Here is a 17496-nt window from a genome sequence, read left to right on the forward strand (position 1 = left end):
GGCAGGATTGGATATCAGCAGAGGTGTGCAAATCCTGGAGGGTATATTGATGCAGCTGAGGAGGGGAAGGATAGGAGCAGAGGAGGAAAGGGGCAGGAGCCTGGAGGTGGGGGAGGATAGGAAGAGAGGAGGATACAGACAGGCTTGGGGAAGGACAGGGAGCAGAAGAGTGTAAAACCACTAGAGCTGTGCTCATGGTTACAGTGCTGCTTGTACATTTGTCCCTTTTCTGCTCTCTGGATGTGACCCCTCAGGTGTTAGGCCTCCCCTTACCTGTTAGGGGTTGAATTTTGCAAATCTCCCACTCTTAGTCCAGGATCTGGGTCCAGCGCCCTATCTATGCCCACTTCTTGTTACAGTGCAGGTCCAACTGGACACCTGCATCTCTTTCCTTAGGGAGTCTATGACTAGCACCATACAGTGACAAACATCCTTCTTAAAACAAGCAGGTTCATTTCGCAAGTGGAACCAAACATTAGAGAAAATGATTTTACAATTTACCAGCATTACTATACCGGTATAAAGCCCTGGGTAGACACTCATTCGTAGTACCAGTGTCCCTTTTTTTGGTTTAGATTGTATCAGTATAGTAAAGCTGGTAAATTCCCATGGATGGACTTCCCTTTTGAGCTACAGGAAAAGAACTGACCCTGCTTACATTCTTTTAGCAAGCCCAGGAGCTCTTGGCACCCAGCCTGGACTCAGTTTGCTTTTCAAAGAATGTGTGTTCCAGTCTGCCTCCCCCTGGTTCTCAAAGTCCATCTTCCCTGTGTGAGCCCGAGCCTAATTTCTTCACAAAGGAACCTTATCCTCACATAACTCTTCATAATCTTCTTCCACCTAATATCTCTGCTCTCATTTCCCCCACTCGCTGTTGTGTTCCTGACACCTATGCCAGTCTTTTCATTTTTACTCCCCTTAGCTTAATGCAGTGGAGTAATTTTGACCCCATCCCCCCAAAAAAAAATTGGTAGAGAAAGGGACAAAAGAAGCTGGCTCTACAAAATTAATAAATAGCTACTGTTGCAGATTTGTGAGCCAAAATATAATCTAGTTCACTATTTTTTGTCTTGCAACTTTAGTGGCTCTTTAGCTTTCACAGTATAACTATGTATATGATTTGGAATATCTTGAAGGCCAAATCCTGAGAGTTGCTGAGTACATGAAATCAATGGGAGATGTAGGTGCATCTTAGAGAACTGATGCAAAGATTAGTAGCACTGTTCAATTAAAAAAAAAGAAAACTGAGATATAAATGTTTTATATACAAAATCCCACCTCTTCAGTTTAGAGCTTCCTGACAAGTATACCATTGTGCTTTCAGATTAATAATGCAACAGTACAGTTCTCATTCTGCTTTTATTCATGTGTGTGCTAACAGAGCCTCTATAGCTTACTTACTGCGAAAAAGATTATGTAAACAAACCATAACGGACTGGGTGTCAAAAATTGAAAAATAAATAACTAATTTTCCAATGTTTTTAACCTTATGTTTTCATGACATTCGTTTTAGCAAGATGTGAAGTCAAAGAAATATGTAGAATACACACATAAAATTTTAATGATATTCAGAGACAAAAATATGAAAAAGGAAACTTCTCCCAACAAATATAAACAATATGTAGAGTAATGAATATACAACACAAGGTGTTCCACTCACAGCTTGCATCAATTTTGGAAGGTAGTGAAGACTCACAGATACTGATGAAAATACTCAAACACGCTATTACTATTAACTAGATAGATAGATAGATATAGATAGTCAAGAGTAATCCCCTAACATAAAATGTGAGCAAAAATCAATGTCATTTTGAAGATAAACATGCATTTTCCCACTAATAAATAATGTTATAAATCCTGCTGTATTGGATTGCAAATAACTTCAGCTGAATAAAATTGCATGACATGGGATTTACTTATCCTGCATGTTCACAGAAATAACTTGTTCTCTGACAGCACTCATTCTTGGCAATTTATGGCAGTTGTCAGCAGCCAATTTGTTCCAATTACTGCTATGCATAAAGGTATAACAATCATAAGGATTTATTAGCTGATTATTGTGAAGGTGACAGAGTCAGGATCGCCTTCAAAAATGCAGGTGATAAGAAAGCTAAATAATTACATGGAGATTAAAATCATTTCACCTTAATTTGATTTTTTTATCTTAATAGTCGCTGCTTAATATTAGCTGCCTAAACTTTCTACAGTTTATGGTTTTTAATCAAACTAGTCTATTTTCTGACTCAACAAGGAAATAGAAAACATTTACTTCCAGTTATGGTAAATCTGTGACCAGATCATGCCAACTGCATGATCTGGACATTCAAATTATGTTTTTCAATATTGTTGATGTAAAAGTTAGAATAAAAATATTTGGTGAAAGTTTATACTCATTAGAAGTGATGACTGATCCTCCAAAACCTTTGGGAGGTTCAGAAAACCATCCCAATTTTCACATGTTTATCTGAACTTATAAAGGCTGCCTGTAAGCCTCCAAGTTCTGTTGCTTTCCAGAAAAATCTGGAACCCAATGTACCTTCGGCAACCTCCTATTCCCTAGACCTTGGCACCCTTAACCTTTTGTATTATCTTTAGAAGATTGAATACACTCTCTTTCCACCCTCCAATAGCAGGTCCTAGCTTCTGTGTTTACAAAGCTAGGTGGCAGGTTTCAGAGTGGTAGCCGTGTTAGTCTGTATCAGCAAAAACAACGAGGAGTCCTTGTGGCACCTTAGAGACTAACAAATTTATTTGGGCATAAGCTTTTGTGGGCTAGAACCCACTTCATCAGATGCATGGAATGGAAAATACAGGAGCAGGTATAAATACAAGAAAGGATGGGAGTTGCCTTACCAAGTGTGAGGTCAATCTAACAAGACAATTCAATTAACAGCAGGATACCAAAGGAGGAAAAAGAAAAGAACTTTTGAAGTGGTAATGAGAGTGGCCCATTTCAGACAGTTGACAAGAAGGTGAGAGTAACAGCAGGGGGAAATTTGCAAACTGGACACCATCAGATTAGGCCTGAATAAAGACTGGGACTAGTTGGGTCATTACAAAACCCACTCTCATTACCACTTCAAAAGTTATTTTTCCTCCCTTGGTATCCTGCTGTTAATTGAATTGTCTCATTAGACTGACCTCACACTTGGTAAGGCAACTCCCATCCTTTCATGTATTTATACCTGTTCCTGTATTTTCCACTCCATGCATCTGGTGAAGTGGGCTCTAGCCCACGAAAGCTTATGCCCAAATAAATTTGAAGGCTAGGTGGCTCTTTCTAGTGATAGAACCCAATGTTCCCTCACCTGAGCCTGCATGTCTCTGAAAATGTATTTGCACTCTGAGTCTTTCCCAGTTCTATTATTCAAGAGCATCCTGTGTGCTTTTGAAATCCTAAAACTATATATTTAAATGGCTCTAGGTTTATATATTTTAAAAATACTCTGAGATACACATTCTAGTAAAGTTTCAGCTTAACTAGAATGGATAACAATTTGCCCTTGTTCTTGTTTTACCTGAATAATTTCACCAGTTAATAAATAGGAGCATGTATGGGAGAATGCATTCAAGTACTGTACAGTGCAAACTCAACTGAACTTCGTGGGTATAGCGTGCTAGATGATACATACAACATTTTGTTTTTCAAATATTTCACTGCATTAAGGGACACACAGTTAATATTATGGTCTATTTTAATTATACAAAAAGGGCAAGACTGGTTTCCCCTGAGTAAAAGGTTGAAGGAATTTGGCTTCAATTCCCAATTCTTTTATTTCATGGGAGTCCTACCAAGCAAGGTACCTCACCCAGGTGCGAGCTGGAACAAGGAATACCTTATATCATTAAAAATAAATTGTATTGTCCTTTTGTGAAGGGGTTCTGGTCCAATTTTGTTTTACCAGGAAGAAAATGACAGTGATGTGGGGGTTCATTGATTAAATCAGAGGAAAAAATTCTAGAATAAAGCTTTGGGATGGGGGGAATCTTATGTGTGAACTGTGATAATCTGGGAGTATGTCTGTACAATTTATAAATTCTATGGGAGATCATATATATATATAGAGAGAGATAGATATTTTACTTACACACACACACACACACACACACACACACACAAATATCTATATCTATCCAAATAAAATCTGTATCTGGCATGTTACTCAGGTAACCAGGAGAGTCTGTACACACACACACACACACACACACACTCCTGGTTAGCTGAGTAGAATGCCAGACAGAGATTTTATTTGGATAATCAAGAGGGCAGTGCACTGCCACACCTGCCATTTCAATTATTGCAGGCACAAGGTACAGTGATATAAGCTAAACTGGTACAACTTGTGCAGACAAGACTCTAGCACCACCAGGAGACAGCAGCCCTGGTAGGGCAGAGTAGAATCCTGGCCGGGATTGGGTGTCATCAGCCTTGCGGTAGCACAGGAACCCTCTGCAGCTCCACTGTCAGCGCCCTGCTCGCTCACTCCTGTGACAGCAGGGCTGCCAAGGTCTACCTGCGCTGCCACGCAGGAGCCTTTCAGCAGCAGAGTGGCCTCCTCTGTGGCCCAGGGATCTCTGCTCGATTATCCAAATCTCATCCTTGTTGGATATTAGGAAAAGCTTTTTCACTAGGAGGGTGGTGAAGCACTGGAATGGGTTACCTAGGGAGGTGGTGAAATCTCCTTCCTTAGAGGTTTTCAAGGTCAAGCTTGACAAAGCCCTGGCTGGGATGATTTAGTTGGGGATTGTTCCTGCTTTGAGCAGGGGGTTGGACTAGATGACCTCCTGACGTCCCTTCCAACCCTGATATTCTATGATTCTTGTCCCATGCTGGGTGACAAGGACAGGATTCAAATAATGTTGAGGTCTGGAGAACAGAGTTACCAAAAATCAAGAATATACTGTGTCGATGGAGACAGAGAGAAAGAGAAAAATAAAACACCCCAAGCTCCACACTCCATTTTGAGCATGCTTTTTGGTAGCCTTATCTGTTATCCTTTGCCTCCATGTTGGGCTGTAGTCCCAAGATGTAGCGATACAGTGTTGACAATAGAGGATAGTTGACTAAGTACCCAGTCATTGGAAATCTATTCACTCTTGACAAAGGACTGGTCCCTGCTCAGAACAACTGGTTTAGCAGGAGGGAGCTCGCCTTGTCAACAAAGTCACCTGGCAGGGGGCCTCTGACCCAGCAAGAGATTGAACAAGATATTTGAAAGTTTTAAAAGAGAAGTTATTCTGCTCAGGGGGCATTTTCTCCAGTATATGAGGGAGAAAAGAACCAGCAAGTAAGAGTCAGTGAGAGGGAAGGGAGCCTGCTTGCCTCCCTGGACACAGATGGTCCCCACAAGAACTCACAGGGGAAGGGTGTGCTAATGAGGGACATTGTAAGATGCTTATTGTTTTGTATGATCTGTACTTATTTGTGCTTTATATGAGTCAGTAGAAGAGTAGTAAGGGGCTAGACTCTGGGCAGTGTTTCTGCACGTTAAATGCTTTACAACTGCTGTGTGTTTCAGGAGAGAGTTAAATTGTAAACCAGCAGCTTCACAATTTTGGAATGGGATTCTGGGACAAAGTGTGTAAGCAACTGGAGCATCATGGTGGGGTAGTCAGCATCAGTCCTGGGAGCCTAAGGAGCTCCATTTCTGTGAAGACATAGCAGACAGAGTCAGTGCTCAGGACATGTGCCAGAGAGGCCTAGGGAGGAAACAGTGCAGGCAGCCTGCTGAGACACAGGGAAGCTTAAATACCTGAGGATCCACAGGGTTGGATTCCCCTCTCAGCAGTCCAGTGGGTAGCTGGACAGGAGCCACCAGCTGGATTTGTGACACTAACATATACTATTCTAAAGGCAAATATCTTTTTTGAGATCCACAAAGCAACAATTTTTTTTGCATATTCTGCATTTATTCCTCACAATTTCTGCTGACATTCATGAGTGCTCTGCAAGCAGAATGAATGCAAAATGTGCAATAGAGAACTGCACTGTGGATCAAAGATGAGACTTGTTCCCTAAATAATGAATGAATACCTTTTTTCTATTTGTTCCATTTTTTTCCATTAGTGGAAACTCATCCTTTATCATAAAACATGGTTTCTTCCTCACCAAACTTTAGTCAGATATGGCAATCATTCAAGATGGAGTCTTAGATTTGCATTATATACAAATTTACCTCTAGAAGAGAATTGCTAGTGCTTGAAAATTATTCAAGGTGGCAAGAGGTCCTTATTTAAGATAAAAGGAAAAATGCCCAATCACTCAGCTAAGCAGGAAACAGTTTTCAATTTCCCTTCTAGATCCTAAGCATATCACCTCTTCTGATACTGGAAGCAAAAGATCTCATGTCACCCTTATAATTATTTATATATTACCAAAGTGCCCAGGAGCCCCAGTCATGGACCAGAACCCCCCTGTGCTGGATGTTGTATAAACAAAAAACAAAAAGACAGTATTCCTCTCCCAAAGAGTTTACAATCTAAGCATAAGACAAGAGATGACAGCTGGATACAGACAAATAGGGGAGTACACCTCTACCCCGATATAAAGCGACCCGATATAATATGAATTCGGATATAACGCAGTAAAGCAGCGCTCTGGAGGGAGTGAAGGGGTGGGAGACTGCGCACTTCGGCGGATCAAAGCAAGTTCGATATAACACGGTTTCACCTATAACATGTTAAGATTTTTTGGCTCCCGAGGACAGCGTTATATTGGGGTAGAGGTGTACAAGGAAAAAATGATACAGCATTGATCGGTATGATAGGCAGGGGTATCAGTGTACCAGCGACCTAATCGTTGTCAAATTTTTTGTGGACATCACAGCAAAGGAGAGTTTTAAGGAGGATTTTGAAGGAGGATAGTGAGGTAGCTCTGCAGATGTTAACAGGAAACTCCTCCCAAACATGAGTGGCAGCATGGCAGTAAGCACAAGTACATGACTGAAAATTTGAGAAGTGGGTGGGAGGCTAGCATTATTGGTCAAGAGAAGATGCAAATCCACATTTCAGTACTAAATGAGATGTCAGATGCAGTGGGGATAAGCCACAAAGGACCCTGACAGTGAATACAAGCAGTTTATGTTTGATGAGATAGAGAAGGGGGAGCCAGTAGAAGGATTCAAAGAGAGGGGTGAAGTGGTCAAAGTTAAAGGCTAGGAGAATGGTCTTTGTATCATCATGCTGAATGGATCTGAGCGGGGCAAGATTGCAATGAGAGAGAGAGAGAGAGAAAAGGGTGTTGCAGTAATCAAGACATAAGATGATGAGAGCCTGGATGACCAGTTTTAATAAGAAAGGCTGTATCTTAGACATGTTATGCAGAAAGGATCTGCAAATTTTAGATATAGCCTGGATGTGAGGACCCAGAGAGAGGTCCTAGTTAACAATGACACCCAGGTTACAGGCCTGCATGACAGGCAGGATAGTGGTTTTGTTCACAGTGGCTAAGAAAATAGGTGTGGGAAAGACTTGGAAGAAAAGATTAAGAGCTCTTATTTAGCTATGTTTAGCTTGAGCTGGTGGCTAGACATCCATGAGGAGCTATCAGAGAGAGAGAGAGAAAATTTAGTACGGACAAGAGGAGACAGATCTGGCGTACAGAGGAAGGTCTGTAAAATTATCAGCATAGAGATGGCAATTGAATTTGTGTTTGTGGATGAGATTACCCAGAGATAAGTATAGAGAAGGGGACCAAAGATGGAGCTTTGTAGAACCCCACAGAAAATTGGAGAGGGGACAAAGAGGATCCTGCAAAGGACAAACTAAAAAGTGATTAGAGAGGTAGGAGGAGAAGCAGGAGAGGACAGAGTCATGGAAGCCAAGGGAAGACAAAAATTCAGGAGTAACAGCATGGTCTCAGACTCAGACTTTAAAGCCAGAAAGGACAATCATGATCATCTAGTCTGATCTCCTGCACATTGCAACCCACAGAACCTCACCCACCCACTCCTGTAATAGACCCATAACCTCTGGCTGAGTTAATGAAGTCCTCAAATCATGGTTGAAAGACTTGAAGTTACAGAGAATCCACCATTTACACTAGCTTAAACCTGCAAGTGACCTATGCAGAGGAAGACTGCAGAGGAAGTTGAAAAACTCCCAGGGTTTCTGCCAATCTGACCAGGGGAAAATAATTTCCTGACCCCAAATATGGCAGTCAATTAGACCCTGAGCATATGGGCAAAATTCATGAGCCAGATACTTGGGAAATAATACCTATCTCATAGAACTGGAAGGGACCCTGAAGGGTCACTGAGTCAAGTCCAGCCCCCTGCCTTCACTAGCAGGACCAAGTACTGATTTTTGCCCCAGATCCCTAAGTGGCCTCCTCAAGGATTGAACTCACAACCCTGGGTTTAGCAGGCCAGTGCTCAAACCACTGAGCTATCCCTCCCCCCAAATAATTATCTGTAGGAACTCAGAGACCTCCCATCTAGTGTCCAATCACTGGCCGTTGGAGATATTTGCTACTAGCAGTTGCAGATCAACTACATGCCATAGTTGGCAGTCTCCTCATATCATACCATACCCTCCATAAACTTATCAAGCTCAGTCTTGAAGCCAGTTTTTTCCCCCCACCACTATTCCCCTTGGTCAACTTTGTCAAAGGTGGCTGACAGGTTAAGGAGGATGAGGATAGATTACTGGTTCTGAGATATGCCTAGAAAGAGGTCTGTCTGTCTATTTCAGTATTTATATAATGTGAATCACTTTCATATCTTGAGGCAGACCACCAAAACCATTCAAATTATTTATTCCCCATTTAAAAATAGCAATGGTTACAAGCAGTCTTTTTAGAGAAAGGTATTATCTTGGTATTATCCATCAGGGGTCTTCATGAAACAAACAGAAATCACTACTTTCATGATGCCCACAAGTTATTTTTTTTAAAGAAAAACTCAAACATATTACTCTTTTAGATGTGTGCATAATTATCTACACAACCTCATGTTCCTGTGGTTATGGACCCTTCTTCCTGCTCTGTAATTACTTTATTTTTACACTTGTATGCTTTGTCTTTATTTAGACTGCAAACTCTTTGCAGCAGGGACTATATCTTCATCTGTAAAATACTTTAGTGGTAATAATATTACTTCTTGTTAATAATAATAAAAAGCGAAAGCTGCCTTGAATACAAAGAGTCCTGCAAAGTCAATTATTGGAATTTAAAATCTCATCTTTTCAGAAAAAACTCTGTAGTAAATGAATACAGAATAGAAGCTATTTTCCAAGGCATAACAGGTACCCACATAGGACAGACCCATTCAGCTACTCTGCCAAACTAAAGTTATTATTATATCCACTCACTGCAGATGAGACAGGGACAAAACATACACATATATTAATCCCAGATAATAGGGTATCATTGTATAAAATACAATTCCAATGAATATATATTTTAAAAAACTGATTGACATTAAGGCTCTTATACACCAAAAAATTTAAATCTATTCTGATTCTTCACATTCTATAAAACGCTGTCTCCAAGAGAAGGTAAAATGTAATATTATGACCAGTCTGCCCCATCATCTAGTATGGTAAACAAAGGCGCTACTCTAAACACAAGGAGGAAAGATTAACACATTGACATGGAAAATATATGGCTTAGTTCATAGGAATTCCATTCATGAATATGTACTTTCAACAATGACTAATTCTACTGATTACAAAGCATCAATGTACTAGTCATAGCATCTACAAGTTTTTAATATTCTACTCTGACAGATAACTACCCAGAAGAAATAGGATTAATACAATTTACCAGAATGTGCTGTAACTTCATATGATGTAACTGAATATTTGAACTTCCCAATAAGGCTAAGTTTTCACAGTAGCTACACACATTTAATAGTTTTGAGACTTTTTTTCTATTATGAGCGGATACAAATGGGCTGTATTTACCATGACCTACCACAGTAAAACAGTTTGAGTTTGGTGATTCAGATAGAAATCATTTCCTGAATTCTGAGAAAAGATCCCAAATATGGAGTCCCTTGAGAATTAATTACATCAATGATCATATTTTATTGCAAAAAAGGTTGTGTGCAGTGCTTTAAGATTTTCATTTCACCCACACAGTAGATTAAAAATGAGGATGTGTTTTAGTCTTACAAGCATTTTGTAATTCATGATATTTCTTTCACCTCTAACCCCAACCCTGAAAACATTGCCGCATGGAACCGCCTGCATCTTGATTATACCTCTTAATACAATATGTCCACATTTGAAAATCTACGTCTATGAATAGGTAAAATCTGCCACCTACTGGTCAAGCAAATAATTATTTTGTCAGCATTACAACAAGGACGGTCATAAATGCAGGAAAATGTACTTATACTTTGTAAAAGCTCAGTATTTTCTTTACAAGGACAAATGGTTATAAGGAATAGTTTTAACAACAAGACTCATTGTAATCATATGCTCTCATCTCCAGAGTACTAGTAGGTTGTAATTGCACACACCTGCCAATAAAATCATCCCTTTTGCCAGCATCTTTGTCCCACACAGTAATATCAATAATTCCACCTCGCTCTTCATAGAGATGAAAGTCAAATTGCTCCCTCCACTGAGGATTTAACGTTTTTGGCACAATCTGAAAGGAGAGTAAAGAAAGTCATTATTGCACTGTGCAGCCATGTTCTTCCTGAACAGTGAAATTAATCTTTAGATGCTGCCCAGAAAGTCTTATTCACACAATTAATGGCTTTAGTGGTGATTTTTTTAAACGAAAAAAAAATAAGGCTACTGAACAACCCCATGCCCCGTTGGACATAGTACCAACCTCCAAAATCTCTCAGTTCATCACCACTGAAAGTCTGTAAAACAATGAATTTGCCCTGGGAACTGAACCATTTTTCTCTAGAGTAATGATTCCTCATCTTGAGTGACCGGAAAGTGACAAAGTTGTCTTTCTAAAGCAAAACCAAAAAAAAAAAAAAAAAAAAAAAAAGGCTACCTGAAAATGACAAATAGACTGAAACTGAAAGCATTTAACCAGCAACTGCAGTTAACCAGCTTCGCATGATCTCCTCCTCTTTTTCTTGCCATTATAATGTTTGAGGTTGTAGGGGTGGGGAAAATGAATTTACCAAGCTAATTTGTTGTTTATTTTTAATTACAGGAGAGGATGCAAATGAATTCAGGTTGAAGTAGACAGCTTCAATAGTGATTTTTACTCTAGTTATCTCTGAGAAGAGGTTATTCACCTTGTGCAATAACTGCTGTTCTTCAAGATGTGTGTCCCTGTGGGTGTTCAACTTCAAGTATGCCTGCACCCCATGCACCTTTGAGCAGAGATTTTAATTAGCTGTGCCTGTTCAACCCACACATGTGCTCCAGACCATCCTTATGCCTTGCACTAATGATACATAGAGCGGCACAGGCAAACTGCCCTCAATTCCTTCTCCGCCATGAATTTCCTTGAGACAACTCTGAAGCATAGGCAAGGAGGGCAGATAGTGGAGCATCCATAGGGATACATATCTTGAAGTGAGTAAACTCTCCTTCTTCAAGTAGTGTTCCTATGAGTGCTCCACTTCAGATGACTCCCAAGCAGTATCACTGGAAGATAGAAGAGTCAAGTCCAACACTGAAGATAGCACTGTGTTATCAAGCACAGCATGTGATCTGGCATCGTGAACCATGGCATAGAGTTTGGAGAAAGTATATATTGAAGCCCAGATGGCCTCTCTCAAGAGTGCCATGGAAGCAGACTGGAATCTTGTACAATGGGCTAACACCCTACAAGGAAGTTGAATGTTGGCAGCCTCATCCAGAAATCCACTTTGAGAGTCTCTGAGTGGAGACTCTGGATTTGTTTGTCTGTAAATTAAACAAAACGTGGAGACTTTCTAAAAGTCTCTAAAAGGTTCTGTCCAGATAGATGGCTAATGCCCTTCTGACATCCAAAGCATGGAGGATGACTTCCTCTGTGGTCTGGTGTGGTTTTGGAAAAAAGACTGGAAGATAAACAATCTGGTTGATACGGAATTCAGAAGATACCTTTGGTAGAAACTTCAGAGGTGGTTGTAACAAAATTTTCTCCCTGAAGAATACTGAAAAAGAGATGGTCTTCCATTAAACCACCGATTTCTCCAACTCTTCGGGCAGGGCTTATGGCCATGAAAAAAAAGCCACTTTCATGGACAGGTGAAGAAGGAAACAGGTTGTCGTAGGCTCAAAGGGAGTTTTCATGAGACAATTAAGGACCAAATTTAAATCCCATAAAGCAGTGTACTCTCTAATCTGTGGGGAAAGTTTCATCAACTCCTTGATGAATCTTGCTGTTGTGGGGTGAGCAAACACTGAGAATCCCTCCACAAAGGAATGAAATGCAGCTGCAGAGTGAACCTTGATGGAAATCGTGTAGAGACCTGACTTTATCAGTTCCAACAGATAGACAAGAACAGTGGAGAACGAAGGAGGAACAGGTGAAAACTGTCATCATGTACACAAGTGGTGAAATCTTTTCCACTTCTGAAGGTAAGTGTTTCACGTAGATATCTTCCTGGTGTTTAACAATACCTGTTAGACTTCTGCAGAACAGAAAGTCTGAGACCCTGAAAACCATTAAGTAAACAAGCTCTAAGGTGAAGAATTCCTAGGTTCAGATGAAGAGGTGACGGGAGTCCTAAAATAAACAGGTGAGAAATGGATGGCAGTTTCGATGCCAGACAAGAAGCGAGACGATTCATATAAGGGTACTGGCTTTGTTGTTTGTTCTCATTCAACATGCTCAAGACAAATGGTATTATAGGATATACACAGAGAAGGCTTTTCATCCAAGCAATAAGGAAGGCATCCCCCAGGGACTGAGGACCCATTCCTCCTGTGGAACAAAATTGTATGCACTTCCTATTGGTGGTGTTGGGAAAGAGGTCCACTTCTGTGAACCATCAAGTCAGAAAAATGTGTCTGAGAACCCACAAGTCCAGTTCCCACTCAATCTTGGGAGAAATGCCTGTTGAGATTGTTGGCCGTGATCCTTTTTACTCATAGGAGGCTGAGATGAAGATATGATTGGCTATTCACCAGTTCCATAGCTTTCTTGCTTTGACACAAAGACGGGGGGATCTTGTCCCACTCCTTGACTAATGATGTAGACCATTCAGACCATGTTATCTGTCACAGCCTTGACAGATGTGTCCCTGATTAATGGAAGGAAGTGGAAACAGGTGTTTCTGACAGCTCTCAGATTGAGGAGGTTAATGGGAGAAGATACTCCTGGAGTGTCAGCAGTTGGGTGCAATTTCTTGCCAATGTTTGGAGGATCATTTGAGTCTTGTTAAAGTCATAAACCTGTCCACAGAAAGGTAAGATCTGATTGTTGCAGCATCCAGATAAGCCCCTCTGAAGTGTATTTATTGTACTGAGGTCAAAATGGACTTTTCAATGTTGAGTTGAAATCCTAGCCTGAGGAATAGGGACATTATTGACTGTACTGCAAAGAAAAACAGCCCTTCAGCAGCCAATCATTGGGGTAAGGGAATCAGATTGTCAGTTCATATCAATGAGCAGCAAAGATCTCTGTGATCTTTGAGAATGCCCTTGGGGCAGAGGAGAGGCCAAAGGGAAGCACTTGATATTGGAAGTGATCCTGACCGACTAATCTCGTGTGAGAGGCATGAATAGCAACATGAAAATATACATCCTGAAGGTCGAGGGTTGCAAACCAATCTCTGGAATCTAATCATGGAATTGTAGCTGCAAGAGACACCATCCTGAAATTCTGTGATTTCACAAAGGCATACAGGAGCCTAAGATCTAATATTGGTCTCCATTTCCCATACTTTTTTTGGAACCAAAAATAACTTGGAACAGAAGCCCTTCCCCTTGTGCTGGATTGGAACTGGTTCTATGGCCACTATGAGTAGGAGAGAGATGACTTCCTGTCTCAACAGTTTGTGAGATGGGCCCCTAAATAGGGTTGGAGATAAGATGGTTGGAGTAACCCATTGTTATAACCTCCAAAACCCATTTGTTGGAAATAATCTGTTCCTAGGCAGGTTGAAAATGGGAAAACTGATCTCCAAAGGGTTAAAACTGGGTATTCTCAAAAGGAGGATATTCCCAGACCTTCAACCAGACCATCATCATAGCTGAGGATGACAGTTGGGTAGTGGTAACAGTTCCATTAAGGTGTCTCTTTTTTGATATCTTGATCTCTTTCTTGGTGGCTCTACAGAACCATGATACTTCGAAATCTAGACCATTTGGGATCTCTGTGTGGTTTGAAATCTACTATATTTTCTTTGATTGTAGGCATATATATTCCGAGAGAAGTGAGTGTGCTCTGAGTCTTTTAAGGTATGTAAGGATTCATCCGTGGACTCTGAAAAGAGCATGAGTCCATCAAAAGGCAGGCCCTTCCACAGTCTTGGACCTCCTTAGGAAAACCAGATAATTGTAATTGGGATGCTCAATGCATGATGACGGTGGTGGAGATGGACTGAGCCACAGTCAGCTGCATCTAGGGAGGCTTGCGATGAGGTCTTTGCTAAGAACTGACCTTCTGTTATGATGGCTCTGAACTGTTCTCAGGTGTTCCTCAGCGAGATGTTCAATAAAGTTGTTGAATTTACCATAACTGGGGTGGTTGTATTTTGCCATCAGAACTTGGTAATTTGTGATCCTGAATTGCAGAGTCGCTGCAGAGTAGCTGTTGTGACCAAACAGATCAAGTCACTCTTGGTCTTTGTTGTAAGGCTCATTTTTTGCATTGTGCTGTTGCCACATTCGTTGATTAAATAATTTGTTTGTGGGTGGGAGAAAAAAAAACCTCAGAATTTTTGGCTGGCATAGAATACTTTTGTCTGCCCATTTACAGATAGGCCATGCCATGACAGGGGTCTGCCAGATGGTTTTAGCAGGTTCCATAAGAGCCTTATTGACTGGCAACACAATTTGGCCAGAGACCGTCAAATGTACAACGTCCAAAAGTTTATGTTCTGACTCTTGGATCTCCTCTAAGGAAACTGGAGTGAGTCAGCAACATGTTTAATCAGTTCCTGGAACTGTTCAAAATCATCCACCAAAGAAGGTGGTCGAGGCATTACATCTTCTTCTGGAGATGACAGAGATATTTGTATTGGGATGGGGGGTTCACCTCTAGCTTCTTGCTCCTTGAAAGTTTCCTCTTGAGGCTGAGGAGGAAGATATGGTACAGGAGATTTTTCTATGCTCCCCATGGGAGTAGCTAGGAGCTTTCAAAAACTGCTGGTGATAGACACACCAATATGGCTACTGAGGGAGACCATAAGGTAGAGGAGCGGACATCCAGTGTTGATCATACTAATGAGAAGGGCCATAAGGTTATTTATCCTTATGCACGTTCCTCTCATGATGGGTGACCCAGGAAATGGTCTCTCCATGGTATATAGGAGACACCTAGACAGAGATCTGGGCATAAGAAAAATCATTCTTAATGTAGTCCAACAGTGAGGCAGAACTAAAGATGAAGGTAGTTGTCTACCATGTGCAGCAGGTATTGGAGAAGTCAGAGTCACCAGGGAAAGATAAGATCTCAGTGACCCAGAAGATCTTGATACTGACAAGCTAAGTTCCCTCTAACCTGTGCAGCCATGCAGCTGCCTATTAAGCCCCGCGCAGGGGCTCAGGGCTGCGGTGGGGAGAGGTGCCTCTCCCGGCTGCCCCCAACACGGACCTGCCGCAGCAGGGAGAAGCACCTTTCCTTGCCGGCCCCAACACAGACCTGCCCCTGACTTGCACGACCTGGGGAGAGGCGCCCTTCCCCCAGCCCCCACCTAGCCCTGGCACAGACCTGCCACCACCGGGAGAGAGGTGCCTCTTGCCCTCCCCCCCCAAGCCTAGGTGCTGCTGTGGGGAGATAGAGTTGGGGGGAGTCGTCTCTCCCTGTCGTACGATCTGGGTAGCCTGCACCCCAAACCTCTCATCCCCGGCCCCACCCCAGAGCCCGCACCACCAGCTGGAGCCCTCACCCCCCCCCCCCCACATCCCAACCCTCCGCCGCAGCCCTGAGCCCCCCTCCTAAACTCTGAACCCCCCGGCTCCACCCCCACCACATGAATTGTGTTACACATCTCCTCCATATTGGTGCACATAACAGCATTCATTCTGCACATGCATGGGAAAAATTAGAAAGAACACTGTTGACAAGGGCTTGGTACCCATTAGCAATGGGGACTCCAGTTCTTTAGAAACAAAAAGACCCCTGGAGAATCTGAATTCTTGTGGTGCTGAATGGATCTGAGCTGAGATTAAGTGAGGCTCCACAACAGCCATGGTCAATAATAATGTTGATTGCTTCGCTGGTGTCTGTCTCAATCTGAGGGTGCTGATTGTTTTGGAGGTGCGTGTCTAACAGACGGTGACAATACCAAAGATTCTGATGTCTTCTGGTGCATTGGTGTAGCAGACTGGGATACCAGTTTGGGTACGAAGATGGATGTTATCAGCCTTCTAGAGTCAGAATGCTTGGGGTCTGCAGATGGTACTGGTTTCTAAGAAGCAGATTTCTTGGGCTTTCTGCTCAGATCATGTTTCATTGGTACTGAAGCATGCTTGGTACCATGGTTGTCAGAAGAACTCAAAGCCTTGATGAGCTCCTGGTACCAGAACTGCTAGGAGCCTCAATAGTACCTATTCCAGGACCTGAGGTCTCCTGGGGTGACTGAGATTTCTTCAAAGAAAAATCTCTGGTGGGAGACTCAGGACTTCTCTTCCATGGAGTCTTGTCGGTACCTTCATCCTTATACTGCGAACGTCTCTGTCACTTTGATACAGAGGTTGACGGGGCACTAAGTGCACTTGAAGGCTGGTGTACAAGAGGGTCCTCCAAACCCAGGTCTGAAGCTGGTATCAGGGCTTCCTCTATCATAAGAAGCCAAAATTCAATTTCTCTGTTTCCATCTCCAGATCTGCTATTAAAAGTAGTACAGATCTTACACTTGGATCGTATATAGGTGTCCCCTAAACAGTGCTGGCATAGAGAACCACCTTTGCTAACCGGGGTGGACCCCAGCTGGAAAGGCAGTGCTTGAAGCCTGGGGAACTTGGCATAACAAGTGATAACCCCTGATAGATGCCCCTCAAAAAAAAAAAAAAAAAAAAAAAAGGAGGGAAGAAGGTGTTAAATGGAAAAAAACAACAGAAATAGAAGGGGGGCTCATTCAACTAATAATGACAAATAAATTACTAGACTAGACTAAACTAAACTATACTAAGTTACAGTAAAGGTGAACTCCAGGAAAAAAATTGGGACCAGGTAAAATAAAGGTTCAGTCTCAGGCCACCAGGCAGTTGAGAAGGAACTGAGGGTGGTCTGTCCGTGAAGCTCACACATCCGCTCTAGACATCCTCAGTCCAAGGTATGAGGATGTCTAAAGTGGATGTGTGAACTGAATGGGCTCTGTTACTGAAAATCTCAGATCAAAAGCACATGTGCATTGGGCCCAGAGGGATGCTACTCAAAGAAGAAACACATAATCAGGGGCGGCTCCCGGCACCAACGCAGCA

At 41.9% G+C, this 17496-nt stretch overlaps 1 protein-coding gene across 3 annotated transcripts in view; it reads right to left on the reverse strand.

Moving 5' to 3' along the window:
* MCTP1 (multiple C2 and transmembrane domain containing 1) overlaps positions 1 to 17496 on the reverse strand; it is a 497445-nt gene that overhangs the window by 172584 nt on the left and 307365 nt on the right. For all 3 annotated transcript variants that reach the window (XM_065406109.1, XM_065406107.1, XM_065406108.1), the window contains one exon: positions 10464 to 10594. In XM_065406109.1, coding sequence (XP_065262181.1) covers positions 10464 to 10594 — 131 coding nt within the window. The remainder of the gene's footprint in view (positions 1 to 10463; positions 10595 to 17496) is intronic.

This window comes from Emys orbicularis, chromosome 6 (assembly GCF_028017835.1).
Source record: "Emys orbicularis isolate rEmyOrb1 chromosome 6, rEmyOrb1.hap1, whole genome shotgun sequence".
NCBI classification, from domain to species: domain Eukaryota; kingdom Metazoa; phylum Chordata; order Testudines; family Emydidae; genus Emys; species Emys orbicularis.